The 26,948-nt window shown below is 39.7% G+C and overlaps 1 protein-coding gene across 1 annotated transcript; it reads left to right on the plus strand.

Moving 5' to 3' along the window:
* The first annotated feature begins 9,800 nt into the window (after positions 1-9,800).
* On the plus strand, positions 9,801-25,652 carry LOC311277956 (H-2 class II histocompatibility antigen, I-E alpha chain). The gene is made up of 5 exons (XM_084388461.1): positions 9,801-9,810; positions 22,712-22,794; positions 23,613-23,858; positions 24,078-24,362; positions 24,708-25,652. Exons 2-5 carry the CDS (start codon positions 22,737-22,739, stop codon positions 24,827-24,829), a joined length of 711 nt encoding a protein of 236 aa, XP_084244587.1. The 5' UTR covers positions 9,801-9,810; positions 22,712-22,736; the 3' UTR covers positions 24,830-25,652.
* The last annotated feature ends 1,296 nt before the right edge of the window (positions 25,653-26,948 follow it).

Raw genomic sequence — 26,948 nt, forward strand, 5'->3', positions numbered from 1 at the left:
CTCAATACTAGTTTTACTTGATCTTAGTGCTGCGTTCGATACTATAGATCACACAATACTCTTAGACCGACTACAAAACTACACTGGTGTTCAGGGACAGGCATTAAACTGGTTTAGATCGTACTTATCAGACCGTTACCATTTTGTCTGCGTAAATGGGGAAAAATCGAAGATAACGTCAGTAAACTACGGTGTACCGCAAGGATCTGTGTTAGGCCCTCTGCTATTCTCAATATATATGCTGCCACTTGGTAATATTATAAGAAAACATGGAATTAATTTCCACTGTTATGCTGATGACACTCAAATATATATTTCATCACGACCAGATGAAAACGCTAAATTATCTAAATTAACAGAGTGTGTTAAAGATATAAAATACTGGATGACATGTAATTTTCTGCTATTAAATTCAGATAAAACGGAGGTATTACTTATTAGTCCAAAAAACTGCCCACAAAACCTCTTACAATACAACTTTAATTTAGAAGGGTGTCCTGTTACTTTATCCTCTACAGTAAAAGACCTGGGTGTTATATTAGACCGCAACTTGTCTTTTGAAAATCATATTTCATATGTTACAAGAACAGCCTTTTTCCACCTTAGAAACATTGCTAAGCTACGTAACATGCTATCTGTTTCTGATGCAGAAAAGTTAGTTCATGCATTCATGACCTCGAGACTAGATTACTGTAATGCTTTATTAGCTGGTTGTCCTGCATCCTCAATAAACAAGCTACAGTTAGTCCAAAATGCCGCCGCTAGAGTTCTTACTAGATCAAGAAAATACGATCATATAACACCAATTCTGTCGTCTCTACATTGGTTACCTATAAAGTTCCGTATCAATTACAAAGTATTGCTACTGACCTATAAAGCCCTAAATGGTTTAGCTCCCGTGTATTTAACGGAACTTCTATCGCCCTACAATCCATCGCGCTCTTTAAGATCACTAAATTCGAGGCTTCTGGTCATTCCTAGGATATCTAAGTCCACTAAAGGAGGGAGAGCTTTTTCACATTTAGCTCCTAAACTGTGGAATGGCCTTCCTGATATTGTTCGAGGCTCAGACTCGCTGTCCCAGTTTAAAACTAGATTAAAGACGCATCTCTTCAGCCAGGCATTCACATAATACTTACATTTTATACTACAGTTGAATCAGATTGAATGCATTAATATTGCGAACAGCAGCTACGCTAATTATTTCCCATATGCTTTTCTGTTGTTATCTCGGGACGCTAGTCCCGAGGTAAATACAGATCGTCAGCTCCAGTTTGTATCAAGCGTGCCGCACAAGCCCTCAAAAGTGAAGCCAAAACGTCTCGATCGCCCCCCGGTGACTGGTCCTAGTATAGGTTATAAGTCCCGCCTCCCCGTGTTATTCAACGGGACGTGAGACCAACTAAACAATTAAATTACACTTCAAATATCTTTTTTCCAAAGGTGGTTTATTTCATTTGCTTTCATTTTTATCACGCTGATGTAAGTTCAAGTGTCCGTTTCAAAAATAAGTTGGCTTTTAGTTAGTTACGTGATGCGGTGGTGTAACGTCATGATTGACAGCTGTGATTGACAGGTTCTCTGAGCGAAGTAGTCACTGAAGCACCAACGGACATTTTTTCGGGATCTTCGGAAGACTGAGGAGATTGTATTTACTATATTTTAACAAGCCTCTTGTCGTACTGCAATCAATTTGTAAAAAAGTGTGCAGAATCCACTCTCCCTGAGTGCATTCTGCGAGAGTGAGGGCGGAGCGTTGATTTCGCGGCTTTACTTCCTGCTCACGACTGCGCAGGTCTGGTCCCGAGATCGCTACTGCGCAGACTCAAGTTCCAATATGTCAGCGCCATATCGGGACTCTGGCCAGGGGGGCAGCGTTTCATATTATGTTGAAGCTTCCCCGGGCGCCGCCATTGGCTATCAGACCATCACCTGCTGTTAGCATCCCATTGACTCCCATTCATTTTGGCGTCACTTTGACAGCGAATAACTTTACATCTGAGGCGTTTAAAGACTCCATTTGTCCATTATTTATTTCTAAAGAAACACGAAAATGTATAAAAGGCTCCATTACCTTGTATCTTACGTTATGGCCCCGTAGAAGCAGTTTTTGTAAAAATAGGCTAACGATTGCGTCATACCAACGCGACTCTCTGTCGCACAGTAGAGAGATTACCGTATGGACAGGAGGAGAAGCTCGCGCGCAATCGGGGGGACGTGGAGGCAAAATGACAAAGTAATTAATCAGAATACTTAGCAAAAGTTTCTCCTGCTCCTATCTCATGGACAGCTCCTACTCACACTCTCCATCTCTGCACGTTTCGGAAGGGAATGATTCAGATTTCGCTTGGCACAGCTACTAGAAGACAGACGGGTTGCTCACGTCACATCTACGTTGTCAAGCTCAGTGTGAGTCTGCGCAGTACGCTCGACCATCAGGAAGTTAGTGCTTCTAATTGACTTCACTTGCCTCCGTTGAATCCAATGGGGTCGCTGTGTCCAGTTTATATACTGTCTATGACTCTGGCGGCTTCAGTTCTCATCAATGGAAGAGAGCGAAGGGGCGTCGTCCATCTTTTTTTACAGTCTATGGTTTGTATCCAGCCTCTCATGGAAACTACAGATTCTCCAACACCCGTGCAGAGACGACTCGGCGCCTATGAAGAGACGACTCGACGCGGGCGATGTTTATGCCCTAAATCAATACATGATTAACTAACTGTATTTCTCTATGTACATTTCTGAAATGCACTTTCTGTAAAGCTGCTTTGAAACAATATGTATTGTGAAAAGCGCTATACAAATAAATTTGAATTGAATTGAATTGAATTGATGCAAAAGAGATGCGAAGAGAAAAAGAGGGATGACGAGGCTCTGCAACTCTGTATGCCGAGAAAGACACAGACTGCACCCCCTCTGCCACCCCGGCAGACCTTCGCGCAGGTTACGGCCCGCCCAAACACATTTCCCCAAAAAATGTTGCAAAACATGTTCACAGAACACATTATAACATCACCTCGGGGAGCGTTCGAGCCCTTAGAGGTGATGAGCCACTCAGACTCTGTCCAAACACTAAGTGTATACGCATGCGCAGTACAGACCACAAACTCGTTCATAACTCAGCCACACGATGGCGCCAGAACGCTGCAAATAGACAATTGGCGAGAGTGCACACAGTCCCGCTGGGTATTAAAGACAATACAATTCGGGTACAGGCTGCAGTTTGCCAAATCCCCCCCGCATTTCAAAGGGATAATTAATTCTCAGGTGCGGGGAGAATTAAAGCATGTTCTTCAGGACGAAATCTACTCCCTGTTGAAGAAAAGGGCGATACGAGTGGTTCCACCTGAGGAAAGCCGCAGTGGGTTTTACTCGAGGTACTTTCTAGTCCCAAAGAAAGGAACTCGTGCCCTTCGTCCCATATTAGATCTGCGTGCGCTGAACAAATACCTAAGGAAGTACAAGTTCAGAATGCTCACTCATGCCACACTCCTAAATCTGGTGCGCCCGGGCGATTGGTTCACATCGATCGACCTGAAAGACGCATACTTTCACATAAACATATACCCACCCATAGGCGTCGATTTCGGGGGGGACGGGGGGGACGCGTACCCCCCAGATTTCGTCATGAGTCATTTTGTACCCACCACTTTTAACTTCCGTCCATATTAATTTGACTTTTGGTTCGATTTTTTTGACCGTTTTCAGTGGTTGTGAGGAGCAATATGAGAGAGAAATTTGGTAATCATTGTCTGACCCAACAAAAAAAACATTATAATATTAATTTTATTTTATTTTCCGTGTTCGCATTTATGAGGGAAAAAACAACGTGTCAGTTTAGGTTACGGACCAGAGCGCTCTGAAAGCGGCACTAAAAGACTTTTATGCTTTAAAACTTTCACAGAGACCTCAAACAGAACAGCTGCCTTTCTTTAAAGTGAATTTCGTTTTGTATTAATTATATCTTAATTTTAATCAATGTTTCATGAACCAATGGATTTAATATAGCTATAAAAAGTAAATATAGCAGAATCATACGTGACGCATTGCTGCCACATACATATTATTTTTTCACCTCAATTATGTCTACTAACGAGATCTTATGTCGTTTTAAAATAACTATGCATTTTAATTGTTTATTAATGAACTAGTCTTTTCTAAATCAGTGTAGGCTGCCTGCATACTTATCTCCACATCTCCGCTGTAATGTAGCCTAGATGCGCCTTTCATACGGACAGGATTACATAATCAGATGGTAGCTACCGTATTTGCTTTCGATTGGATTTTTTTTCGTTGGTGGACATTTTTTTAGTAACTTTATAGTTATATTTCTCATGTCTGTGAGGCTTGTCTATACACTGTTTGTCAGTTCATTTTTGAGGCGCGCTCCAATTCACAGAGATCATGAAAGCGCGCCCTGTTCGTTTTCTTTTATTTTACAAAGGCACCTTCGTTTTATTTTATTTTACAAAGGCACACCGTTTTCTTGTTGTTGTGAGTTTACACAAATAAAAGTAGTTGCGACTGATGTATTATTATATTCTGTATGACCAGAAATGGAGTATTTTAAGTTGTTTCCACTGTTGATAGGAAAATGCGAGTGATGGCACCGGCGCCTCCATCCACATAGGCTATAGTGCGCGCTCCATACTCCGCACAAACACTTGGATATGCGCTTCCTAATAGCAAACATTTATTTAGGTTAACGTTAGAGCGAGCGGCCATGCCAGACGGATAATCCTCTTCATGTTTAACTAATCAAATTCTGTTGCATTTTATTGCGCCAGTTTGAAAAGGGCGGCTGAAACACTTAGCCTATACAGACAAACGCCCAACGCTGGTGTTTTTCTTTAAACAAATTCGTTTAGGCTTTAAAATAAATATTGTTTATGGGCTAATTAATGCCACAATAATTTATTTATTTTATTTGTTTTGCATTGAATACCATTGCATATTTTCATTGAATGCATTGAATATTTGCTATGCACCGCTATGCCATCCTCCCATAGAAAGACACGTTAAGAGCCACCTATTTTCCTTATAATAAAGGGTTTCTACGAAAGGAAAACGCTTAATGTATAATTAAATGCATTGCGTTCATATTCTTTATCACTGAAGCTTTTTCTTTATTATAAGGGTGTATTATTCCATTAAAAAATGGACTGTTTATAAGGTGACAATCCGTTATACATCTTGAAGATTTTTGTATTGTATTGTATCTTCTGTTATAAACACGAAGATTGACATTTCGTTAATTAAACAAAATAAAAACACAAGGTGTAAAAAATAAACAACTTAGGCTATGTTCTGTTAGATGTGTTTTGACTAGTTTTTGTTTAATTATATCTCTATGAAGATATAGCCTATTAACAATCATTCATAATCATTACTTTTACGAAGTGGACGAGCGGAGCGGAATATTCAGAAATGCGCTCTCCACTCACGAGCTCTGATCGGATTCGGAACAAACCCGAAACTCACTGTCTGCTGAACTTGCGCAGAAACATCAAAATATAACCAGCTTTTTAAAATGTTTTTTAAAACTAAACACTATTTTAGCACAAATGAGCTCATTGGCGATTTTTTTTATAATTATTGACAAAATTAGAATATAGTAAAAGTTTTTTTTTTTTTTTTTTTTTTTTTTTGGGGGGGGTGGGCCTGTTGAAAACTGGGGCCGTGCCTGAGCTACAGGACATCGTCTTCCAAAACATAACCTGCGCGAAAGAGAGAAAAAAAATGAATGCGTCATTGTACCCAGCACTTCTGAAAATGCACTTCCGAATGCGTCTCTGTCCCCAGCACATTTCAAACCAAACTGACGCCCATGTACCCACCCCACAGGAAATTCCTGAGGTTTGCTTTCCTGGGAGTAATACGAATACCTGGTCTTACCATTTGGCATGTCTCTCAGCCCGAGAGTATTTATAAAATGTACAGAAGCGGCCCTGACCCCGCTCAGGGAAAAGGGCGTTCGTCTCGCTACCTACATAGACGATTGGTTGGTGACAGCTCAGTCAGAGCAAGAAGCGAAAAATCACACAATTATGCTTCTGGAACACATTCAGAAACTGGGCTTAGAGTTAAACACCGAAAAGAGTGTTTTGACTCCCGCACAGTCTATAACATATCTGGGGCTGTCACTGGACTCGGTGACATTCAGAGCGCGACTGTCAGAGGACAGGGTGGGGAAATTCACCCGATGCCTGGCCGAGTTTCAGAGGGGGAAAACTGTTTCCTTCCGCACATGCCTCAGATTATTGGGTCTGATGGCCTCAGCCCTAATGGTTATTTCTTTAGGCAGACTTTTCATGAGGGAATTTCAGCGCTGGGTAGCGTCTCTGAGGCTGGACCCATTAAGGCACTCCCGGAGGAGAGTGAGAGTGACGTCAGAGGCGGTCTTTGCACTGCGCCAGTGGAGATACCCAACCTTCTTGGTTCAGGGGGTACCTATGGGTGTGGTTCAAACCAGAAAAGTAATAACGACAGACGCGTCGTTGTCCGGATGGGGGGGCATTCACGAGGGCAGGATGGTGAATGGAAGATGGGGTCATCATTTCAATTCAATTCAATTCAATTCAAATTTATTTGTATAGCGCTTTTCACAATACATATTGTTTCAAAGCAGCTTTACAGAAAGTGCATTTCAGAAATGTACATAGAGAAATACAGTTAGTTAATCATGTATTGATTTAGGGCATAAACATCGCCCGCGTCGAGTCGTCTCAACTGTAGTATAAAATGTAAGTATTATGTGAATGCCTGGCTGAAGAGATGCGTCTTTAATCTAGTTTTAAACTGGGACAGCGAGTCTGAGCCTCGAACAATATCAGGAAGGCCATTCCACAGTTTAGGAGCTAAATGTGAAAAAGCTCTCCCTCCTGTAGTGGACTTAGATATCCTAGGAATGACCAGAAGCCTCGAATTTAGTGATCTTAAAGAGCGCGATGGATTGTAGGGCGATAGAAGTTCCGTTAAATACACGGGAGCTAAACCATTTAGGGCTTTATAGGTCAGTAGCAATACTTTGTAATTGATACGGAACTTTATAGGTAACCAATGTAGAGACGACAGAATTGGTGTTATATGATCGTATTTTCTTGATCTAGTAAGAACTCTAGCGGCGGCATTTTGGACTAACTGTAGCTTGTTTATTGAGGATGCAGGACAACCAGCTAATAAAGCATTACAGTAATCTAGTCTCGAGGTCATGAATGCATGAACTAACTTTTCTGCATCAGAAACAGATAGCATGTTACGTAGCTTAGCAATGTTTCTAAGGTGGAAAAAGGCTGTTCTTGTAACATATGAAATATGATTTTCAAAAGACAAGTTGCGGTCTAATATAACACCCAGGTCTTTTACTGTAGAGGATAAAGTAACAGGACACCCTTCTAAATTAAAGTTGTATTGTAAGAGGTTTTGTGGGCAGTTTTTTGGACTAATAAGTAATACCTCCGTTTTATCTGAATTTAATAGCAGAAAATTACATGTCATCCAGTATTTTATATCTTTAACACACTCTGTTAATTTAGATAATTTAGCGTTTTCATCTGGTCGTGATGAAATATATAATTGAGTGTCATCAGCATAACAGTGGAAATTAATTCCATGTTTTCTTATAATATTACCAAGTGGCAGCATATATATTGAGAATAGCAGAGGGCCTAACACAGATCCTTGCGGTACACCGTAGTTTACTGACGTTATCTTCGATTTTTCCCCATTTACGCAGACAAAATGGTAACGGTCTGATAAGTACGATCTAAACCAGTTTAATGCCTGTCCCTGAACACCAGTGTAGTTTTGTAGTCGGTCTAAGAGTATTGTGTGATCTATAGTATCGAACGCAGCACTAAGATCAAGTAAAACTAGTATTGAGATACAGCCTTGGTCAGAAGCTAAAAGTAAATCATTTGTGATTTTAACGAGCGCAGTTTCTGTGCTATGGTGCGGTCTGAATCCTGACTGAAACTTTTCATAGATATCATTTTCTTGCAAGAAAGAGCACAGTTGAGCGGACACAACTTTTTCTAATATTTTAGACATAAATGGAAGATTTGAAATGGGTCTGTAATTTGCTAGGTTATTATGATCTAATTGTGGTTTCTTAATAAGAGGTTTTATAACTGCCAACTTGAATATTCTTGGAACATGACCTAAGGATAAAGACGAGTTAATAATATTGAGAAGAGGCTCTTCCACTACAGGTAACACTTGTTTCAGTAGTTTAGTTGGTATTGGATCTAATAAACACGTTGTTGGTTTAGATGCAATGATAAGTTTATTTAACTCTTCCTGTCCTATAGTTGCAAAGCGCTGTAATTGTTCTTGCGGGGTGATAATTGAGGCTGAATCATAAGACACCATTAAAGATTGTACATTTACAATTGTGTTTCTGATGCTTTCTATTTTCTCAGTGAAGAAATTCATAAAATCATTACTACTACACTGTGACAGAATATTTTGCTCCGGTAACGTCTGTTTATTTGTTAGTCTAGCGACGGTGTTAAATAAAAACCTTGGATTGTTTTGGTTGTTTTCTATTAGTTTGCGGAGATGCTCAGCCCTGGCTGCTTTTAGGGCCTTTTTATAACGTGACATACTGTCTTTCCATGCGATTCTAAAGACCTCTAGATTAGTTTGTTTCCATTTACGCTCTAAATTACGAGTTTCTCTCTTTAGAACATGCGTAACACTGTTGTACCATGGTGCTTTAGTTTTCTCTCTAACCTTTTTTAATCTAATTGGTGCAACGATGTCTAATGTACTAGAGAAAATGGTGCTCATAGTGCTAGTCATTTCCTCTAGTTCATCTGTTTGTTTGGGTTCACTGAGCAGCTGAGACAGATCAGGTAAGCTATTTGAGAAATGATCTGTAGTTGTTGGAAGGATTGTTCTGCCTGGTCGATAACGCGGCGCAACATGACAAATTTCAGCGGTACGTAGTATGCAAGTGACCATGTAATGGTCAGTGACTTCATCACTTTGCGGTATAATATCTATATCGGTTGGATCGGCTCCATGTGATATAATTAAATCTAGCGTATGATTAAGACGATGAGTGGGACCAGTTACGTTTTGCTTGACCCCAAAGGAGTTTAATAAATCTGTAAACGCAGCCCCTAAAGCATCATTTGAATTATCTACGTGTATGTTAAAATCTCCAACAATTAATGCTTTATCGACATTGACCAAAAGATCTGAGAGAAAGTCTGCAAACTCTTTTAGGAAATCAGCGTAAGGCCCAGGCGGTCTATATACGGTAGCCAAGGCTAGAGATAATATGGATTTCTTTCTTACATCTAAGAGAGTAACATTTAGCACAAGTACTTCAAACGAATTAAACCTGTGACCTGTTTTCTGAGTAACAGTAAGAATATCTTTATAGATTATAGCAACACCACCGCCACGACCAATCAGACGGGGCTCATGCTTGTAACAGTATCCAGGAGGAGTAGACTCATTAAGACCGAAATAATCATTTGGTTTAAGCCAGGTTTCAGTAAGGCAAAGTACATCGAAACTATTATCTGTGACCATTTCATTTACAATAACCGCCTTAGGTGTAAGCGATCTGATGTTTAAAAGACCTAGCTTTATAAATTGTTTTTGTTCACTAATATTGAGATTTTCTGGTTTAATCACAATTAGATTTTTCTTAGATCCTGCAGTAGATTTATTATTTGATCTCACTAAACGAGGAATAGACACAGTTTCAATATAATGTTTTACATTGGTACTTATATCAATTAAGTTTGGACAGCAAAGAGTGTGATTTGGACTTTGACTTACTAGTCATATGGTGTGTAGCGTCTTGGAGATGTTGTCCGACAGAATAGCCGCTCCGATTCTGCTGGGGTGAAGGCCATCAGCACGGAAGAGCCTAGGTCGCTCCCAGAAAAGATTCCAATTATTTACAAAGAGCAGTCTCTGTTCATTACACCATGACATTAACCATTCATTTAGAGCAAATAATCTACTGAACCTTTCGTGTCCTAGTCGGTAGGTGGGAAGCGGTCCAGACACGATGATCGTTGTTTCAGGCGATGTGCTGCGTACCGTCTCGATCAGGCTCCTGTAGTCCTTCTTCAGAACCTCCGACTGCCGTAGCCTGATGTCGTTCGTTCCCGCGTGCAGCACGACAGCTCCGACGGGCTCGTCACCGTTCAGAATCCCGGGAACCTGTGCAGCGACATCGAGAACACGAGCACCAGGAAAGCAGTGAGTGCGAACCTTACCTTTACCTATGGTAGCACGGACATGCCGGACGATGGAACTGCCGATGATCACAGCGTCGCATTCCGTCTCGCGTAGAGGGGAGAAGCGGTTCTGGGTGGAGATCTCGAAGGCCGGGAGGGGCGGAGAGGTCCTAGCTCTGGTCCTGGCCCGCGTCTTCCGCTGTGGAATCATCCAGGGTCCATGTTGTTGTGTCGGTGCCGGAGTGAATGAAACCAGGGATGATCGCATCCTGGGCAGAGAAACACATGGAGTAGACGAGGTCGGAGTCAAAAGGTTAGCACTAACCACTGACTTTTGAGCATCGGCGCGTGATGTTTCAAGCGCGAAACGTCGATCTCGTAGCTCGGCCTGTCTCTCTAGTAGGTCGCGGATCTGCTTCTCCACGGATTCCAGCTCTAACTGCACAGAATGCAGCTCGAAGGTGTCCTCACCTGCACTCAAAGGTAACGTTAGACACACATCCGTTATATTCGCCATTATAGCAGATGTGCTATAATGGCGAATTATAGCTTTCAGTGATACGGGTGTAAATAAGTCGATCGATAGGCGCGACCACGCGTGTAATGCTAGCGGGCTAAGGCTAGTAGCGGAAGTTCGAAAGGTTGGATATATGTAGCGATATCAGAGCAATCCGATTGTTTTTTAAGGAGAATAGTATTCCAGATATGTTCACACGCTATAAAAATGAAAAAGTTCGTTTGTAAAAGAGTGTAAAGAAGAAAAACAAGGTTTCTGAATTAATTCGACGGAGCTCCAAACACAACAACGCACTCAGTCGCGACGCATGCGCAGAAAACTCTATCTGACCGATCTTCACATAAACTATCTGGAAATGCTGGCCGTGTTTCTAACGTTGAAGCATTTTCTTCCTTTTCTGAAAGGACATCATGTTCTTGTGAGAACGGACAACACTACAGTTGTGGCATATATAAATCGGCAGGGAGGCCTAAGATCACTTCCCTTACACATGCTGGCATGCAAACTGATTTTGTGGAGATCATACGTATGCTGTACAAAGACCCGTGGTCTCTCCCGTTACGCAGGAATCTACTGTCACAGGCAGGGGGGGGAAATCTTTCATCCCCAGCCAGAACGCTTAGCACTATGGGCCTGGCCTGTGAGTGGTTAAATCTGAATACAACCGGTCTGTCTGACAATGTCATCAGAACTATACAGAATGCTAGAGCTTCGTCGACTAGGTCTCTCTATGACTGCAAATGGGGCGTGTTTGAGCGCTGGTGCGCGGCTAAGAATGAGATTCCTTTTCAGTGCTCAGTGGCAATAGTTCTATCATTTCTACAGGATTTGATAGACCAAGGGAAAGCGTTTTCAACCGTTAAGGTGTATCTGGCCGCTATTTCTGCTTGTCACATAGGTTTTGATAGTAAAACCGTTGGGCAGCATCCTTTAGTGTGCAGGTTCATGAAGGGCGCGCGTCGCGTTTTGCCAGTTTCAAAACCGCTTTCCCCTTCATGGGATTTAGCACTGGTACTTGATGCGCTCTCAATGTCCCCGTTTGAGCCACTGGACAAGATTGATTTTAAAATAATGTCGTTTAAGACGGCGCTGCTATTAGCTTTGGCCTCAGCGAAATGCGTAAGTGAGATTCATGCGCTCTCGGTGCATTCAGCATGTATGCAGTTCATGCCCGGGGATGCAGGGGTAGTTCTGAAGCCCAATCCTGCATTTATACCCAAAGTAGTTGATTCTGTCACTCCTTTTGAGCTAAAAGCTTTCTACCCACCACCTTTTGCTTCACAGAGACAGCAAAAGCTAAATGAGTTGTGCCCTGTGCGTGCTTTACGCATTTACACGGAAAGAACCAGAGGGTTCAGGGAGAGTGATCAGCTGTTTGTATCTTGGATGAAACCAAGAATGGGGAAGCCGATTACTAAGCAGCATTTGTCACACTGGATAGTGGAGGCGATTTCGTTGGCATATTCCAGTAAGGGTCATGCGCCCCCGACTGGTTTACGTGCACATTCAACACGGGGAATGTCAACTTCGTGGGCTTTCTTTAAAGGAGTCACGATGCAGGATATTTGTAAAGCGGCGAGCTGGTCCTCACCGCATATGTTTTGCAAGGTTCTATAAACTGGATGTTACAGCTCAAACTTTAGCACATGCAGTATTGAGTGTTGGAGTTGAGTCATGATTGGGACTCATCCAGCCCTAGAGGTGGTGCTGTGGTTGGCAGGAGACTTCGAGGCAGGCTATCTGGCAATACGGGAGTTAGTATGTCCCATAGTGAGACACCGAAACGTATGCTTGAAAGAGAACAATAGGTTACTTGCGTAACCCCGGTTCTCTGATAGCATTAAAGGGACACTTCACCCATTTGCATTAAGCTTTGCATTGTTCGAAACCCAGTCATACTATTGAATGGTCGTGCAACACTCTCTCATTTTCCCCTGAGACGGGAGAAATCCTTTATTTACCTCTTACACTTCCTCCTACAATGACGCAAAAATCGTCATTTTGCGTCATTGTAGGAGGAAGTGTAAGAGGGGGGGATTTCTGTTGAGACTACAAGCACTAGTTCCTCATCTTTCCCAGGGGGCGGGACCCGCTCACGCTACAGACCTATTACAGATCAGTGGGTGGTACTTTACTCTCTGAAACTGAAAGCAATATCCTCCATCTTGTTTGAAGCTAAGCTAACAGGCGCTGTGGAGACAGATATAAAGTTATGACAATAGCGGAGGAGAGTGCTCAATATGATATAGACTAGAGGAAGAGGATTTCGGAAGTCTGATGCTTGAATCAGGTGTTTGTGGCTACCTTTACAAGCCGCATTATAGCGAAGAGCCGCCGAGGCAGAAGACCTGCCTGCTGCGGACGAGGAGCCCGGACTGGCTCGGGTTAGGGCGGACTGGTGGCGCCGGTGATCTCACTATGCAACTACGAACCGCTATGAACACAGAGATAGAGTCCGTCTGCTGCAAATAATTTAAACGATGACAATTTCTCCTGGACGAAATCTCTGAATCAGACGAGGACACGGACGTTTGTGTTGAGAACTATCCTAGTTTCGCACCGCATATGTTCTGACTGAACATCCAGGTACCATGCAATAATTCACCGTTTCGAAAGAAATACAAACGAGGAGTAATGCACTAATGAGTTCGCCAACTAACTAGACATTTTGTGTGAATGTGAAATGAATTTCAAGCTCTGGTGGTAGCTAACCTTGTAGACGGAAGAGTGATTTCTCTTATAGGCAGATATGCGCTTTCTGGATTAGTGGGAGTGGCTTGCGGAGCTGTGCAATGTGGTGCATTGTGGGAGTTGTTGTCTTTCATACAAATGCGCCCTGAAGTTATTTTTTGTCTTTTCTCGGTCACAAAGGCACCAAATTCAAAATTTATTTTACATTTCGACTACATATATGACCCACTTTCAATAAAGATCAATGTTCCCATGGGTGAAATGACCCTTTAAGTGAGGTGTCTCACCAGATCACCCTCCTTGCTGTGAAGCGAGGAAGAGGTGTGCTTGTTTTGAATGTCGTAATGACGTAGTGCTGCTCCTCTTATACTGAGGGGTGGGGTAGCCACGCCTAGACACTACGTCATGTCTGCCAGCCAATCGGGGCTGGCGTAATGTAATAGGACTTCTGTGGAATCCGCGGAAGGGGCGTATCCCATAGTGAGACACCTCACTTAATGCTATCAGAGAACCGGGGTTACGCAAGTAACCTATTGTTAGCTTCACTGGTAGCTAAGCGATAACTTGTTGTGATTGGTCGTAGTGTTATCCAATTGCGTGCAGTGAGATTTTCAAATGCATGGCTGGTGCCACCCTTCGAGCTTGCCGGTTTTCATTAGTCGACGGCAGACCATTAATCTTTTAGATTTAGTAGTGGGAAGTTCGGATCATTTTACTGACTCGGATCTTTGAGTCTCGTATAAATAATTTTTAAATAGAATATAAATATTTTGAATAGAAATAAAGTTTATATGTAAGCAAGTGTAGCCTACTCAGTTCACATGAAAAGAAAGAGACAGAAAAGAGAGGAGCTAGAATCAGTGAACGTAAACTAATACAATTTTATTACATACTGAATTGGTCGATGTTTCTCTGATTTTTCTTTATTATGTTGGCTTGAGAAAGCCAGCATATTTAAACACTATTATTATTTATTATTATTATTATTATTATGAGAAATTGACTCCACCTAGAACTGTAATGCTTTACCAAACTCAGCTACCTTCAGACTGGTCTGACTAGCTTATATCTTTTTTTTTTCTTCCATATATGCAGCCGCCTACTAAAAATGTCTGTGCATGCATGGCCCTGCCTCTGACTGGTATGTGACTTGCAAATTACTGTTGACAGAGGTCAAAACATGGCACATCTTATCTGAAAAGGTTTCACTAAATTATAGTGTCATATGGCCCCTAAATATATTTAAGCAATATTTTGAAGGCCAATGCGTGCGTCACTATTAAGATGCTAAATGTACCCTAGGAGTCACTATATTGACAAACTAGAAACTGTTGCTTTTAACTGCTTGCCTTATCTGTCAGTTCAAGATACATTTAATTCTTTGCATTTATTAGTAGAAATGATTTAGATATATGTTTATAGCTTCATAGATATTTTTGAAAACCTAACCCCACCTCTTCCCTAAAATTTCTCAAGACTATAGAACATGAAACGGGCAGATAAAAATATAGTCACAGGTATTTACTGCAAAAACTGACCAATAAAAAGTATAAAATATATTGTTTATTTTTAAATGTTCTTGGACGTTTATATATTTTTCCTATTCATTAAATAATTCTTTAGAGCATTTTATAGTATTCCAGTGAAGAAGAAATGAACACTTTACCTGTTTTTTATTCGGATGTAGGCCTGTTTTAACTGAGACATGACTTATCAGGGGCTTTCATTCTAAATGAGGGGAGAATTGTTGTGGATGATGTCTATTTTTTACAGTTCCAGTAGGTCCAATAATTAAAGTTGTAATGACAAGATGAAATTGTTGCCATCTGCTGTTTAATAAGGTCTGTAAATGTATAACCCATATTGAAAAAGTTTGCTAAAAACACCTGTGATTCTTATATGTTCCAACAGAATATAGCAAGGGACATATATGCTGCAAAAACCACATATATAAATTCCATAATATTAATGTATTTTCAATCATATATGTCATATATGTCCTACATACAACTAAAGTCATATATATATTTTTCATGATGTAAAAACATGGGAAAATAATGCTAATTTAATAATGTCCAGCATGGACTTGTATAAAACACAGTGCAGTTTACGAATCAGTATAAGGCTGTACTTCACTCATGCTCTTGCTCTTATCTTGTCCTTATCTATGCCTATAGTCAATCATGGTTATATACTGTATAATCAACCTTAGATGAAACACAACATTTAAACTACACACACAAGCACACATTTTAATTACAAAATGATTTATTAGAGTGTATTCTACAAGATACCATTGCAAATTTCGCATATCAATAGTTTTCATTTTAAATGAAAATGAAAAGTGTGCTATTTAGTATGAAAGTGGCCATAATCGGTCTGATTTTGTATAGGACATGTATTGGGCTTACATAAAGCACAGAAGGTAATTCTGGCCGATTTAAGTAAGGAAGATATATGGTTGCTGTATATGAACCATGCAGGGTTTTTTTCATATGGGAACCTTATACAAGCACATAGAGAGATGTTTTAGAAGCATAGTTTTATTATTGTGATGTACTTTATCAGTTAATGAATGCATAAAGTTAAAAGGGGCTGTTGAGCAAAAAAAAAAAAAAGCCTCTTTTACAATTCCTTGTGCTTGATTCATGTTGGTGCAAGGACCATCCGTTGGCCCAAAGACGGAATCCAGCGGCCAGGCGAAGGTATAATGCGCGTATGTCTTTTCAGCGCTCCAGTGAAGTTCACTTAATTTATTGGATTTTAGTTTTAGTATTACTTTAGCTCTATGCGTAATCTGACTCCAATTTCAAATGATAGGGTAGAGTGGGGGAAAACGCCCCCCTTAAAGGGGCATTCCACCCATTTGAACATTTTTATTTAAAGTGGGTCATATATGTAGTCGAAATGTAAAATAAATTTTGAATTTGGTGCCTTCGTGACCGCGGAAAGACAAAAAATAACTTCAGGACGCATTTGTATGAAAGACAACAACTCCCACAATGCACCACATTGCACAGCTCCGCAAGCCACTCCCACTAATCCAGAAAGCGCATATCTGCCTATAAGAGAAATCACTCTTCCGTCTACAAGGTTAGCTACCACCAGAGCTTGAAATTCATTTCACATTCACACAAAATGTCTAGTTAGTTGGCGAACTCATTAGTGCATTACTCCTCGTTTGTATTTCTTTCGAAAAGGTGAATTATTGCATGGTACCTGGATGTTCAGTCAGAACATATGAGGTGTGAAACTAGGATAGTTCTCAACACAAACGTCCGTGTCCTCGTCTGATTCAGAGATTTTGTCCAGGAGAAATTGTCATCGTTGAAATTCTTTGCAGCAGACGGACTCTATCTCTGTGTTCGTAGCGGTTCGTAGATGCATAGTGAGATCACCGGCGCCACCAGTCCGCCCTAACTCGAGTCAGTCCGGGCTCCTCGTCTGCGGCAGGCAGGTCTTCTGCCTCGGCTGCGCTTCGCTATAATGCGGCTTGTAAAGGTAGCCACAAACACCTGATTCAAGCATCAGACTTCCGAAATCATCTTCTTCTATATCATATTGAGCACTCTCCTCCGCTATTGTCATAACTTTACATCTGTCTCCACAGCGCTTGTTAGCTTAGCTTCAAACAAGATGGAGGATATTGCTTTCAGTTTCAGAGAGTAAAGTCCCACCCACTGATCTGTAATAGGTCTGTAGCGTGAGCGGGTCCCGCCCCCTGGGAAAGATGAGGAACTTGTGCTTGTAGTCTCAACAGAAATCCCCCCCTCTTACACTTCCTCCTACAATGACGCAAAATGACGATTTTTGTGTCATTGTAGGAGGAAGTGTAAGAGGTAAATAACGGATTTCTCCCGTCTCAGGGGAAAATGAGAGAGTGTTGCACGACCATTCAATAGTATGACTGGGTTTCTAACAATGCAAAGCTTAATGCAAATGGGTGGAGTGTCCCTTTAAGGAAAATGTGACATTACAGTGAAACAAAACATAAATGTGACTAGAATTGCCATCCCGGTTTTGAGTGACTATGGCAGGAGTTACTCACCAAATATTAAAATTGCTCAGCCTTCATAATTAATTAGTATTTTCACTGAAAAATATTTTTGTACAAAGGGGGCGTTTTGCCCCAGCGGTGGGGTAAAACGCCCCCCAAGGTGGGGTAAAATGCCCCCTTTCTTACCAACCAGTTTGCTTCATAGATCAACAGCAAAATTAACAGACAATAGTTTTTAATCTCTAAAAGTAAAAGGCAAGTAATGTATCAACATGTATATATATTAATATTTATTTCTGCAATGTCCAAAATAGCCAAATTTAACTACCTTCCATCAGTGAGCTTTGCTAGCAAGCTAGCTAGTTAATGCTCACTTGAGGTAATTTTTTCATGTTTTGTTCAAATATTTTGATTTTACCACCTAGTTATACTGCATTAAGTGTAAAACAAAGGATTTGATAGACAGAAATATTTTATTATAGTAATTATGATAGAGAGAAACTATGCCCCCAGGCGTTTTACCCCTCAAGCTATGACTTAAAAAAAAAAAAAAAACTTTTTTTTAAATATAATTATATTCCTTATAAATAGCATATGATCTCAAACTACAGACTTCACTATTCATCTATCATACATCACTGTGATATCCTGCAGAACAATATTCTCTTAAACACTTGTTTACAAATATCTGAAAATTATAGCATTTACCATGTAATCCTCTTCTCTTCAAATATGTCGCTGGTGTCAGCTTCTCCATAGAGATTTGTATATCCCCGTTATCAGCGTAGTGCATAGCAACAGTAAAAATGTATCTTGAACACTTTTAGTGGTTATTTTAGTGGGGGGGGGCGTTTTCCCCCACTCTACCCTAATCAAATTTAGATTGTGTTTCTGATTAGAAAATAATCAGAAAATGATTATGAATTAATTTAGATCTTTGATTATTTTGGGCATCTCATAATTTCAATTATTAATTCACTAACAGACCCGATGCCGCACAGAGTCACACGACCCGGGTTTACGTGGATCTCACGGACACAGCCTTGCCAGTCTGATCTTGGTCAGAGGGTGCAGGGTTTGCTAATACCTCTTAAGTCGGTTGCCTACTGCTCACGCACACAAAAAAGTGTAGTTTATTTAGCCACTTCCGTACAACTTGCCAAGTCAGTGATAGACAGAAATCAAAAGGTCTTCAGATGACGTGCCTAATGCTCCATTCATATGCCCTTTAGTTTGACCTATCCTGGACACAGAGCTGCAGTAGCACCAGCCTCCTCATAATCTACTAAAATAATGATTTCAGAAAACTTCAGAATAAATCAAGATGTAACATTTATTTGTCAGGAAAAATTGTATCATGCCAATTACAGAAGTAAATAATTAAAAGCCAATTCAGAAATAATAAATACATGACATCATTTACTCAAAGATGACTCTAAAAGTAAGCAATGTATTCCTGACAGAGACACACAGTGATGTGTCAGGGCTTTCCAATAGGACAACACTGAAACAGCACTGTATGGGGGAGTCTCCTGGTAAAGGGTCCCAAAGACTGCTCTGACACCTCACCTTAAATACCACGACCAGAACAAAAAGGGTTATACAAATATTGTTTAGAGTTGTTTGGGCCAATCCATTTACCCCAGGGGGGTAGCACCTGGTTTCTTGAGATATCTTAAAGAGATATCAGCCAGAGAGGAGAAACAGGATTCTCCTAGTTTCTCAACCGTTCTCATTAAACCAATGACTGCAATGAAATTAAGACCATTTTACCAATCGCACTGAGACACTTAAAATGATACCAAACATGAAAAGGAAAAAACAACATATTCACAAGATACACCATATGTGAAATATAGACATTCTAATGAACTTTCAGTGTCTTGAAGAGGGAAAGAGGGGATGAGTTGAAGTCAAAACAAGGTGACAAGGAGATAAGTTTGGGCAGGACAAGGTTGTCTTTGCTATCTCCTGTCCAGGGTGCATTTTATGGCTTTATTGCAGGGTGCGTTTTGTTTTAGCAGGAAAATCAGTTCTTACTTGGTGAGTGATCTGCATCAAATCCACGTTCCATCTCCCTATACAGAGATGGATTGTAGAATAAAAATAAATAAATAAATAAATGTCCTTGAACGCTATAGTTAGTCAGCTTTATACATTGCTGTGTGTGTTTTTAAGCACCACACACTTAATATTGTGCTGACAGCAGCACCACATTTAAATGTAGAAGTTAAGGGCTATAAAGCGATGTTTATAGTAAAACACATCTTAATTGTCACAGGTAGGTTTTTTTTTTTTTGTCAGGTTCATGTCCTTGTGATGTAATTCATGTTCCATGTAATTCATGTTCCTGTTTGCCATGTGCTTCCCTTGTTTATGCCATGTTATAGTCAGATGATCCTGTCATGTGTTTTATGTTGTCAAGTTATTATTGGTTTATTGTCTTGATTGTGCACAGCTGTCCCTTGTCTTGTCATTAGTAGTCTGTCTATTTAAAGGGTAACTAAACCCCTGGTCAGAGCCTGACTCCACCCACTGGCAATATTTGAAAAATGCTAGAAAAGTGGGCAGACCCCAGCGGAGATAGAGGGGACGAAACGAGGGCGGGGCTGAGCGGGAGGGCATGCACCTGAGACACACTGTCAGACTCTAAAATGGAGAGTGACTCACAGGGTCGCAAGACGACGTAAAGTACATGAATCTGATGAGTTTTATCGAGTTGATGTCAATAGAGCTGGTAAGTCCCACCCATCCGTAAAACCCCACTGGACCTCTAGGTTGAAAAATCATCAATGCAAGTGAATGTGAGAAAATAATTATTTTCTGGTCCCGTTTGAATTTTGCCATGAATGTGAACATATGTTGTTTGTGAATTTTTAATATAATGTTTCGTGTGAAGAATGCTACAATTTAGCGGGTAGAAGTTTGATACGGTTAGACTTTGTGTGAGAGCACTTTGTGGACTACAACTCTTCGCTGCTTTCGACGGGAATCTGAAGAAAGAACAGCCCATTTGGTTTTGAATGGTGACATTTGGGTACAAAACACACAGGCATCTCGATTTGTCTCCATAGATTATCGCAGCATTAGCACCGTGATTTGACAAGTGGAGTGAAAATGTGTTATGGGGTGACGTCACATAGGCGACATGTAGTCTTTTCCACAACTGCTAGCCAAAGAATCATACAATACTGTCCAACTCGTAACATGAAAAATTATATAAAAAATTCACAGACAACATATGTTCACATTCATGGCACAATTCAAACGGGACCAGAAAATAATTATTTTCTCACATTCACTTGCATTGACGATTTTTCAACCTAGAGGTCCAGTGGGGTTTTACGGATGGGCGGGACTTACCAGCTCTATAGTGCACGCTCTCTGTAGGTATATTCATATTTTGCCGCTATGTGAAAAAATCCAGCAAAATGCGCCGGCGCGTTTGTCGACCCCAGAGGATTAACTTTAGCCAAACCATAAATTGTGATTAAAATATGATCACTCACATTAAGACGCCGCTGCGGTGGTGGAGTCCATGCAGGAGGAGCAGTGTTTGCACTGCGTCGCTTTTCAGAACGAGCTGTGTGGAGAAGCCCATTTCCACCTCTATTGCATTGGAGAAGCAATCCCGCGTAAAATGCAGGTTGCACACTTGAGCTCTAGGCGGGAACTCATGGTGATACAGGCCAAGTGCATGCAACCACTGGCGCCTAATTTCCAAGTCTGCTGGAAAGCTATGCAGTCCAGCAGTGCTGTTGCAACCAGCAACACTACAACTACGTATCCTCCTGACCATTGTACTAAATACAGATAAATCTACGCTAGCTTGTACCAAGCTTGTAGCTTGTAGCTTGTGAGCTGGAACCTGCTTAATTCACACAGTACTGAAACATCCAATAGGAAAATTCAACTGCAGTAGCCACCGTTCAACCTGAAGAGGGCAGCACTCAGATGATTTTACACCATATATTGTAGAATTAAAACACTTTATACCCAAATGTCAAAAAAGTTACTTGAATCAATGAACAGCACTAATAAAACCCCATTCTTACAGATCATTAACTAAAAAAAGTTGGTTTAGGGTTTAGTTACCCTTAAGCCCTCATGTTTACCATGCATCTTGGTCAAGTATTGTCCATGTAACTACTGTTGGTAAGGTCATGTTTGTGATTATGCTAAAGTTTGGAGTGCCATGCCTTTGTTTTGGATTATTTGAATAAAATGCATTTGGGATCTTCAAGCTTGCCTTCAGTGGACCTTCATTACATTAATACCCGGTCTAAACTTAACCAGTGCCAATCTAAAATACATCTTTCTTTATCAGTGAAAACAAATGTTTCAATGAGTACTGTCACATCTCACAACTTTTTTCATTGTTTTTCTTTCTTTTTTTTTTTTTAAACCATTTTCATTTAACGTTTCTCAATGCTATATTTCCCAAAACAGTACTACAAAATCAAGACATTCAGAGATAGTTTGAAACTTACAGTATCAAAGGTTCACATTTTACAATGTGCAAAATGATAAGGTTACTCTATTTTTAGAGTTATTTTTATTTTTAAGGTTATTTTTTGTAGTAAGATGCCATTGTTTTTAACTTAAATTATTATGTGAGTAGATTGCAGATTGGTTGCCAAAATCAGTTTAGTGGTCATTACAAAAATATTATTTGGTTCTTGAAGAGATCTCCAGGGCTGGCTGGATTGGATTCCAGTATTTGCTTTAGTGAGGTTTTCCGCTTTAGCAACATTTCCAACTTCTAACAGTGTTCAGTTGATGTAGAAGTTTCAAAAATCAAGGATCAAGGATTGCATTAAAGAAAAGCATAAAAAAAATATAAAAGTATAAAGACACATAGGTTTAGAATAAACATTTACAAATAATTAAGATTTTCAGCATTGTGAATAATATTATGAATAAATAATGGAACATTGTTTCTAAAAATAATTATATATATACACACACACACACACACACACACATTCACATAAATCAACGTGCGCACACACACATTCACATAAATGCAGGAAAATAGTTTTATACATGTAAATAAATATTATTCATAGATTTTTGAAATACAAATATCAAAACGGAAAGCAGAATACAATACAGATGAAGTAAATAAACATACTTCTTAACAACCAAACAAACAAGTCTGAAATAGAACATAATTTTAACTAGATACAGTGATGTCAGAGTAGGGCTCAGTTTCTGATTGGATGCTGTGATTGGGGGGCTTCTACATGACCAGGGATCAGCAGCTCTGCCTGTTATTCACTCCAGGACTGTTTGATATGTGTTTGCTCTACTCACTTCTGAATGAACAATGGAGATGTATGGTGTCCTGCTTATGCTCACTGTTATTGTGAGAACTGAGACTCAAGGTCAGAATTTTTTTTAATAAAATGATATCTGCTGATTTATAAAGTTAATGTATAGATAAGCAAGTATGATCATGAGGAAAATTAAAATCCCAAAAAGATGTTTGTCTGGTACCCAAAACCTGTCAGCAGAGTATTGTCTGATACCCAAAATTAGCTTAACTTTATTTTGTCTGATATCTAAACAACAGCCTTCTATCAGCCTAAGAGGCATGCGGAGGAAGCCAGTGGAGCAGAAAGCATAAGACTAACAAATTTTAGTTGTGTCTGTTCAATGTTCAATCAAACATTGTCAGACCAGCTCAAATTCAAGTGTTATTATACCAAAGCAATGAAAAATGCTTCACAACATCATGTGGCATTAAAGCATTGAAATTGAGACATTCTCTCTCTGACTTGTTTGTGAAGACAACACAGTACACAACATACGATTAAACAGTAATTGAAAATAATATAAAATTAATGATCAATGAATGAATCAGTGAAATTAGTAAAAACGTATAATAAATGATTATACAATTAAATGGAATAATTAAATGGCAATGAAATGAATGGATATTTGAAAAAAGAAAATAAAACAAATCTACGGTGGCTCTCTTGAAACTATTCACAAAGGTTGCTACTAAGAATCCTTAGATCCTTCAGTATAATATATTATCTATTCAATAGCACTTTTTTAGGGTTGAGAAACAATGTAATTTTAAATAGTTTGTTTCTAAATACTATCACTCTACTGATTGTACATCAGATAAAGTTCATCCTTTGTTATTCATCCATACTGTTAATCCATTCTGTCTAACATGCCACTTTATCTGTTTCAGTTGAGCACAGGGATGTTGAATTTGCTGGATGTTCTGATACAGAGAAAGAATATTTGATTGAATTTGATGGAGAGGAACTGTTCCATTCAGACTTCATTAGAAAAGGAGGAGTAGGGACAGCACCTGACTTTGCAGATCCTTTCAGCTTTCCTGGATTGTATGAGACTGGTGTTAGTCAAATGGAGGTCTGCAAAAAAAACTTAGGCACAGACATTAGAAATTTCAAATTCCCGGATGAACAACTAGGTAAGATATCCACATTGCATAAAATTATAATATTTTTTTCATGATGGATACTAAATCTATATAATAATCTGAAGTTTACTTTTTTGGAGATGTGCAAAGAAATCAGCTGCTGAAATTACAACCATATATAATCAAGATTTTTTTATTTATTGTGGTCAAAGATAAAATGCACACAGAGGTCCCAACTACAAATCAGCCTCTATTTTTGTGTGTGCACAGACATCCCAGATACTTCCATTTATTCAAAAGCTGTTGTGGTGCAGGATGTTGCGAACACCCTCATCTGTCATGTGACTGGATTTTTCCCTCCACCTGTCAATGTGTCATGGACTAAAAACAATCAGGTTGTGACAGAAGACACGAGTATAAGCCAGTACCGCAGAAAAAATGATGGCACCTTCAACATCTTCTCTACTCTGAAGTTCACGCCTGAAGAGGGAGACATTTACAGCTGCACTGTGAACCACAAATCCATTCCAGGCCAACCTCAAACCAAAACATGGGGTGAGGCACTGCTTCATATTCAGTAGATATACGATTTTTATTAATTCTAATTGTTCCCTAATTCTTTTTTTTATTAGATCAACTGATATTTTACAACAGACATCAACTTAAACAATTTAGGGCAAGCATGACATATCCTAAAAAAAATACTTCTTGAGAAGTTTATTAGAAAGATTTTGTAGACATTAATCATAAACAAAGTTTCATAAAAATTGGCCATATCTAGGAAAAATTAGGATGAAAGTGTAAAAAGTAAAACTCTAAAAATGTCACTTTACTGTAAACATGAAATTTGTGCTTTTACATTCCGTGGAATATGCGTCATCATGTGCTTGTGTGTTTCAGAAGTGGACGTTGCTCTCCCCAGTGTTGGTCCAGCAGTGTTCTGTGGAGTGGGTCTGACTCTGGGACTGCTGGGAGTCGCTGCTGGAACTTTCTTCCTCATTAAAGGAAACAACTGCAACTGACAGCTCTGATATAAAATGAACACATTCTTATTTTGTAATTACGATTTTTTTGTACTTATAATTTACTTTCTCCTCCAATGAAAGTTCTGAAAATTAAGCATTTTGGTACTAAAAAACAATAATTTTGTGCACCACTGAACATGACAAATAATGTTCAAATTTGACTGGGGTCCTAAGTAGTCTTAACATATACTTTATGTTTGATTTATGACCCCCATTTGATGACTCATGATTGGCAGGTAATCCATGTGTCAAGAAAACAGTGTCTCTGATTTACAGTGCCAAACTGACTGGTCAGTGGTTGTCAAATATGTTTTACGGCGGTTATATCTCACCCCAGATCAATTTTATGAATTTTTTTTTAATCCTGGGTATCTGGCTCCTTCCAGTCTGTTGGGGCTAAACTGTTGGTGATTGTATTTTCCTTTGACTGTTGGGGGTGAAATTCACCCAAACAAGTATTACGTATTGTGGACACCCTGAGTGTCAAAATCTTTGCTGTTTGATCAATAGGGTAGACTAGTGTTGTCACAATACTAGAATTTCTAACTTCGATACGATACCTTAAAAAATATCGATATTCGATACCATTTCCGATACCACGGAGAAAAAAACTGCCACAATATTAAGGGGGTATTTATTTATTTTTTAAAGCTGAATATAACAAGTCTAGAACATGACAATGAGGTATATTTTACAAAAATATTTATATATATATTTATTTATATAGTGCTTGACAAGATTGTGTCAAAGCACTTAACAGTATCAAATTGGAGGATAGTGTCAGTATTGTATAATAATAAGATTAAACATTCAATTTTCAGTTAAAGGCATTTCATTATTGAATTCAGAGATGTCATTGTCTAGCTCAGTTTAGTTTAATTATGTCTGTGTAATCAAATTGATGATAATCGCTAATGAAGGCAAATTGCAGAATTAAATCATATTTTTTTGAATAAAGTTAAATAGGCACAAGTTAATTTACATTTGACCACAGTTAAAATATTTACTTCTAAGATTCCTCAGTCAGATTATATTAACTTTAAGAATTACAGTGAAAAAACGAGACAACACACTCATAACAACAATACTAGGCCATCTTGGTTAATGTTTCAGAAAAGTTAAAATGAGAAGTTACTGGGGAGTTACAGTTAGTTATAGGGGAATTCAGAAAGAGGTGACCCATTGATGCTGAGTAGCATACAGGTACATGCTGCTAAATGGTCCCCCTGGAGCTTGTTCGTTAAGTCTGTTTTGAGAATTAAAAAAAATGAGTGATGGGATATTGATAGCCAAACAATCTTTTGGGTGCCCGCAGCCCGCTTGCAGTGTGAAGCGCGTGTCCGCGCTATTCTCCGACATGCCCGCTCACGGTGTGTTTTTAAAGGAGAACTCCGGTCAATTTTAACATTGAGCTAATTTTTTTGTACATTTGGAGTGCTGTCAATACAGAGAACAATGACAAAAATCGGTGTTGCCTACACCGTGTTATCCTCTTTTTAAAATTTGCACCCTGTTGACTTCAATGGGGCAATATTTAAACCTGCTTTTAGCCTCTTAACATCCTTGATGTGTCATTACAAGTGCCCAGCCATTGTGAGTGATTCCTTCGGAGTGAACGCGTGTGAATCTGACTGCAGTAGATGTGAAAGATATGGATAAAAATGATAATAATTCAGCCAGCGCTCATACCTGTATTTACATCCTGTTTTCGGTCGAAGTCCATAGTAATCGATTGTCGAGTTCACGCGCATAGGTTTAGTTACCTATGATCACGCGCGTGAACTCGACAATCGACTACTATGGACTTCGACCGAAAACAGGATGTAAATAGGCAACACCGATTTTTGACGTTGTTCTCTGTATTGACAGCACTCCAAATGTACAAAAAAATGAGCTCAATGTTAAAATTGACCGGAGTTCTCCTTTAACGCGTGTCCGCGCTATTCTCCGAAATGCCCGCTCGCGGTGTGTTTTTAACGCGTGTCCGCGCTATTCTCCGACATGCCCGCTCGCGGTGTTCTTTATCAACCAAAAGCTGGTTGCGAGGGCGCCGCACTCGCCATCTTTCCATTCACTTCACTTTTGCTATTTAACCAGAGCGAATGAGACGAGTGCG

The sequence above is a fragment of the Rutilus rutilus genome (genome assembly GCF_951802725.1).
Source record: "Rutilus rutilus genome assembly, chromosome: 19".
Lineage (NCBI taxonomy): Eukaryota > Metazoa > Chordata > Actinopteri > Cypriniformes > Leuciscidae > Rutilus > Rutilus rutilus.

What these genes read in the sequence shown, in the direction of transcription:
- LOC311277956 (XM_084388461.1), top strand. Translation starts at nt 22,737, where the DNA reads ATGGAGATGTATGGTGTCCTGCTTATGCTCACTGTTATTGTGAGAACT. An exon ending in TGTGAGAACTGAGACTCAAG is followed by an intron (nt 22,795 to 23,612) that starts GTCAGAATTTTT and finishes TATCTGTTTCAG; the next exon opens with TTGAGCACAGGGATGTTGAA. An exon ending in ATTCCCGGATGAACAACTAG is followed by an intron (nt 23,859 to 24,077) that starts GTAAGATATCCA and finishes GTGTGTGCACAG; the next exon opens with ACATCCCAGATACTTCCATT.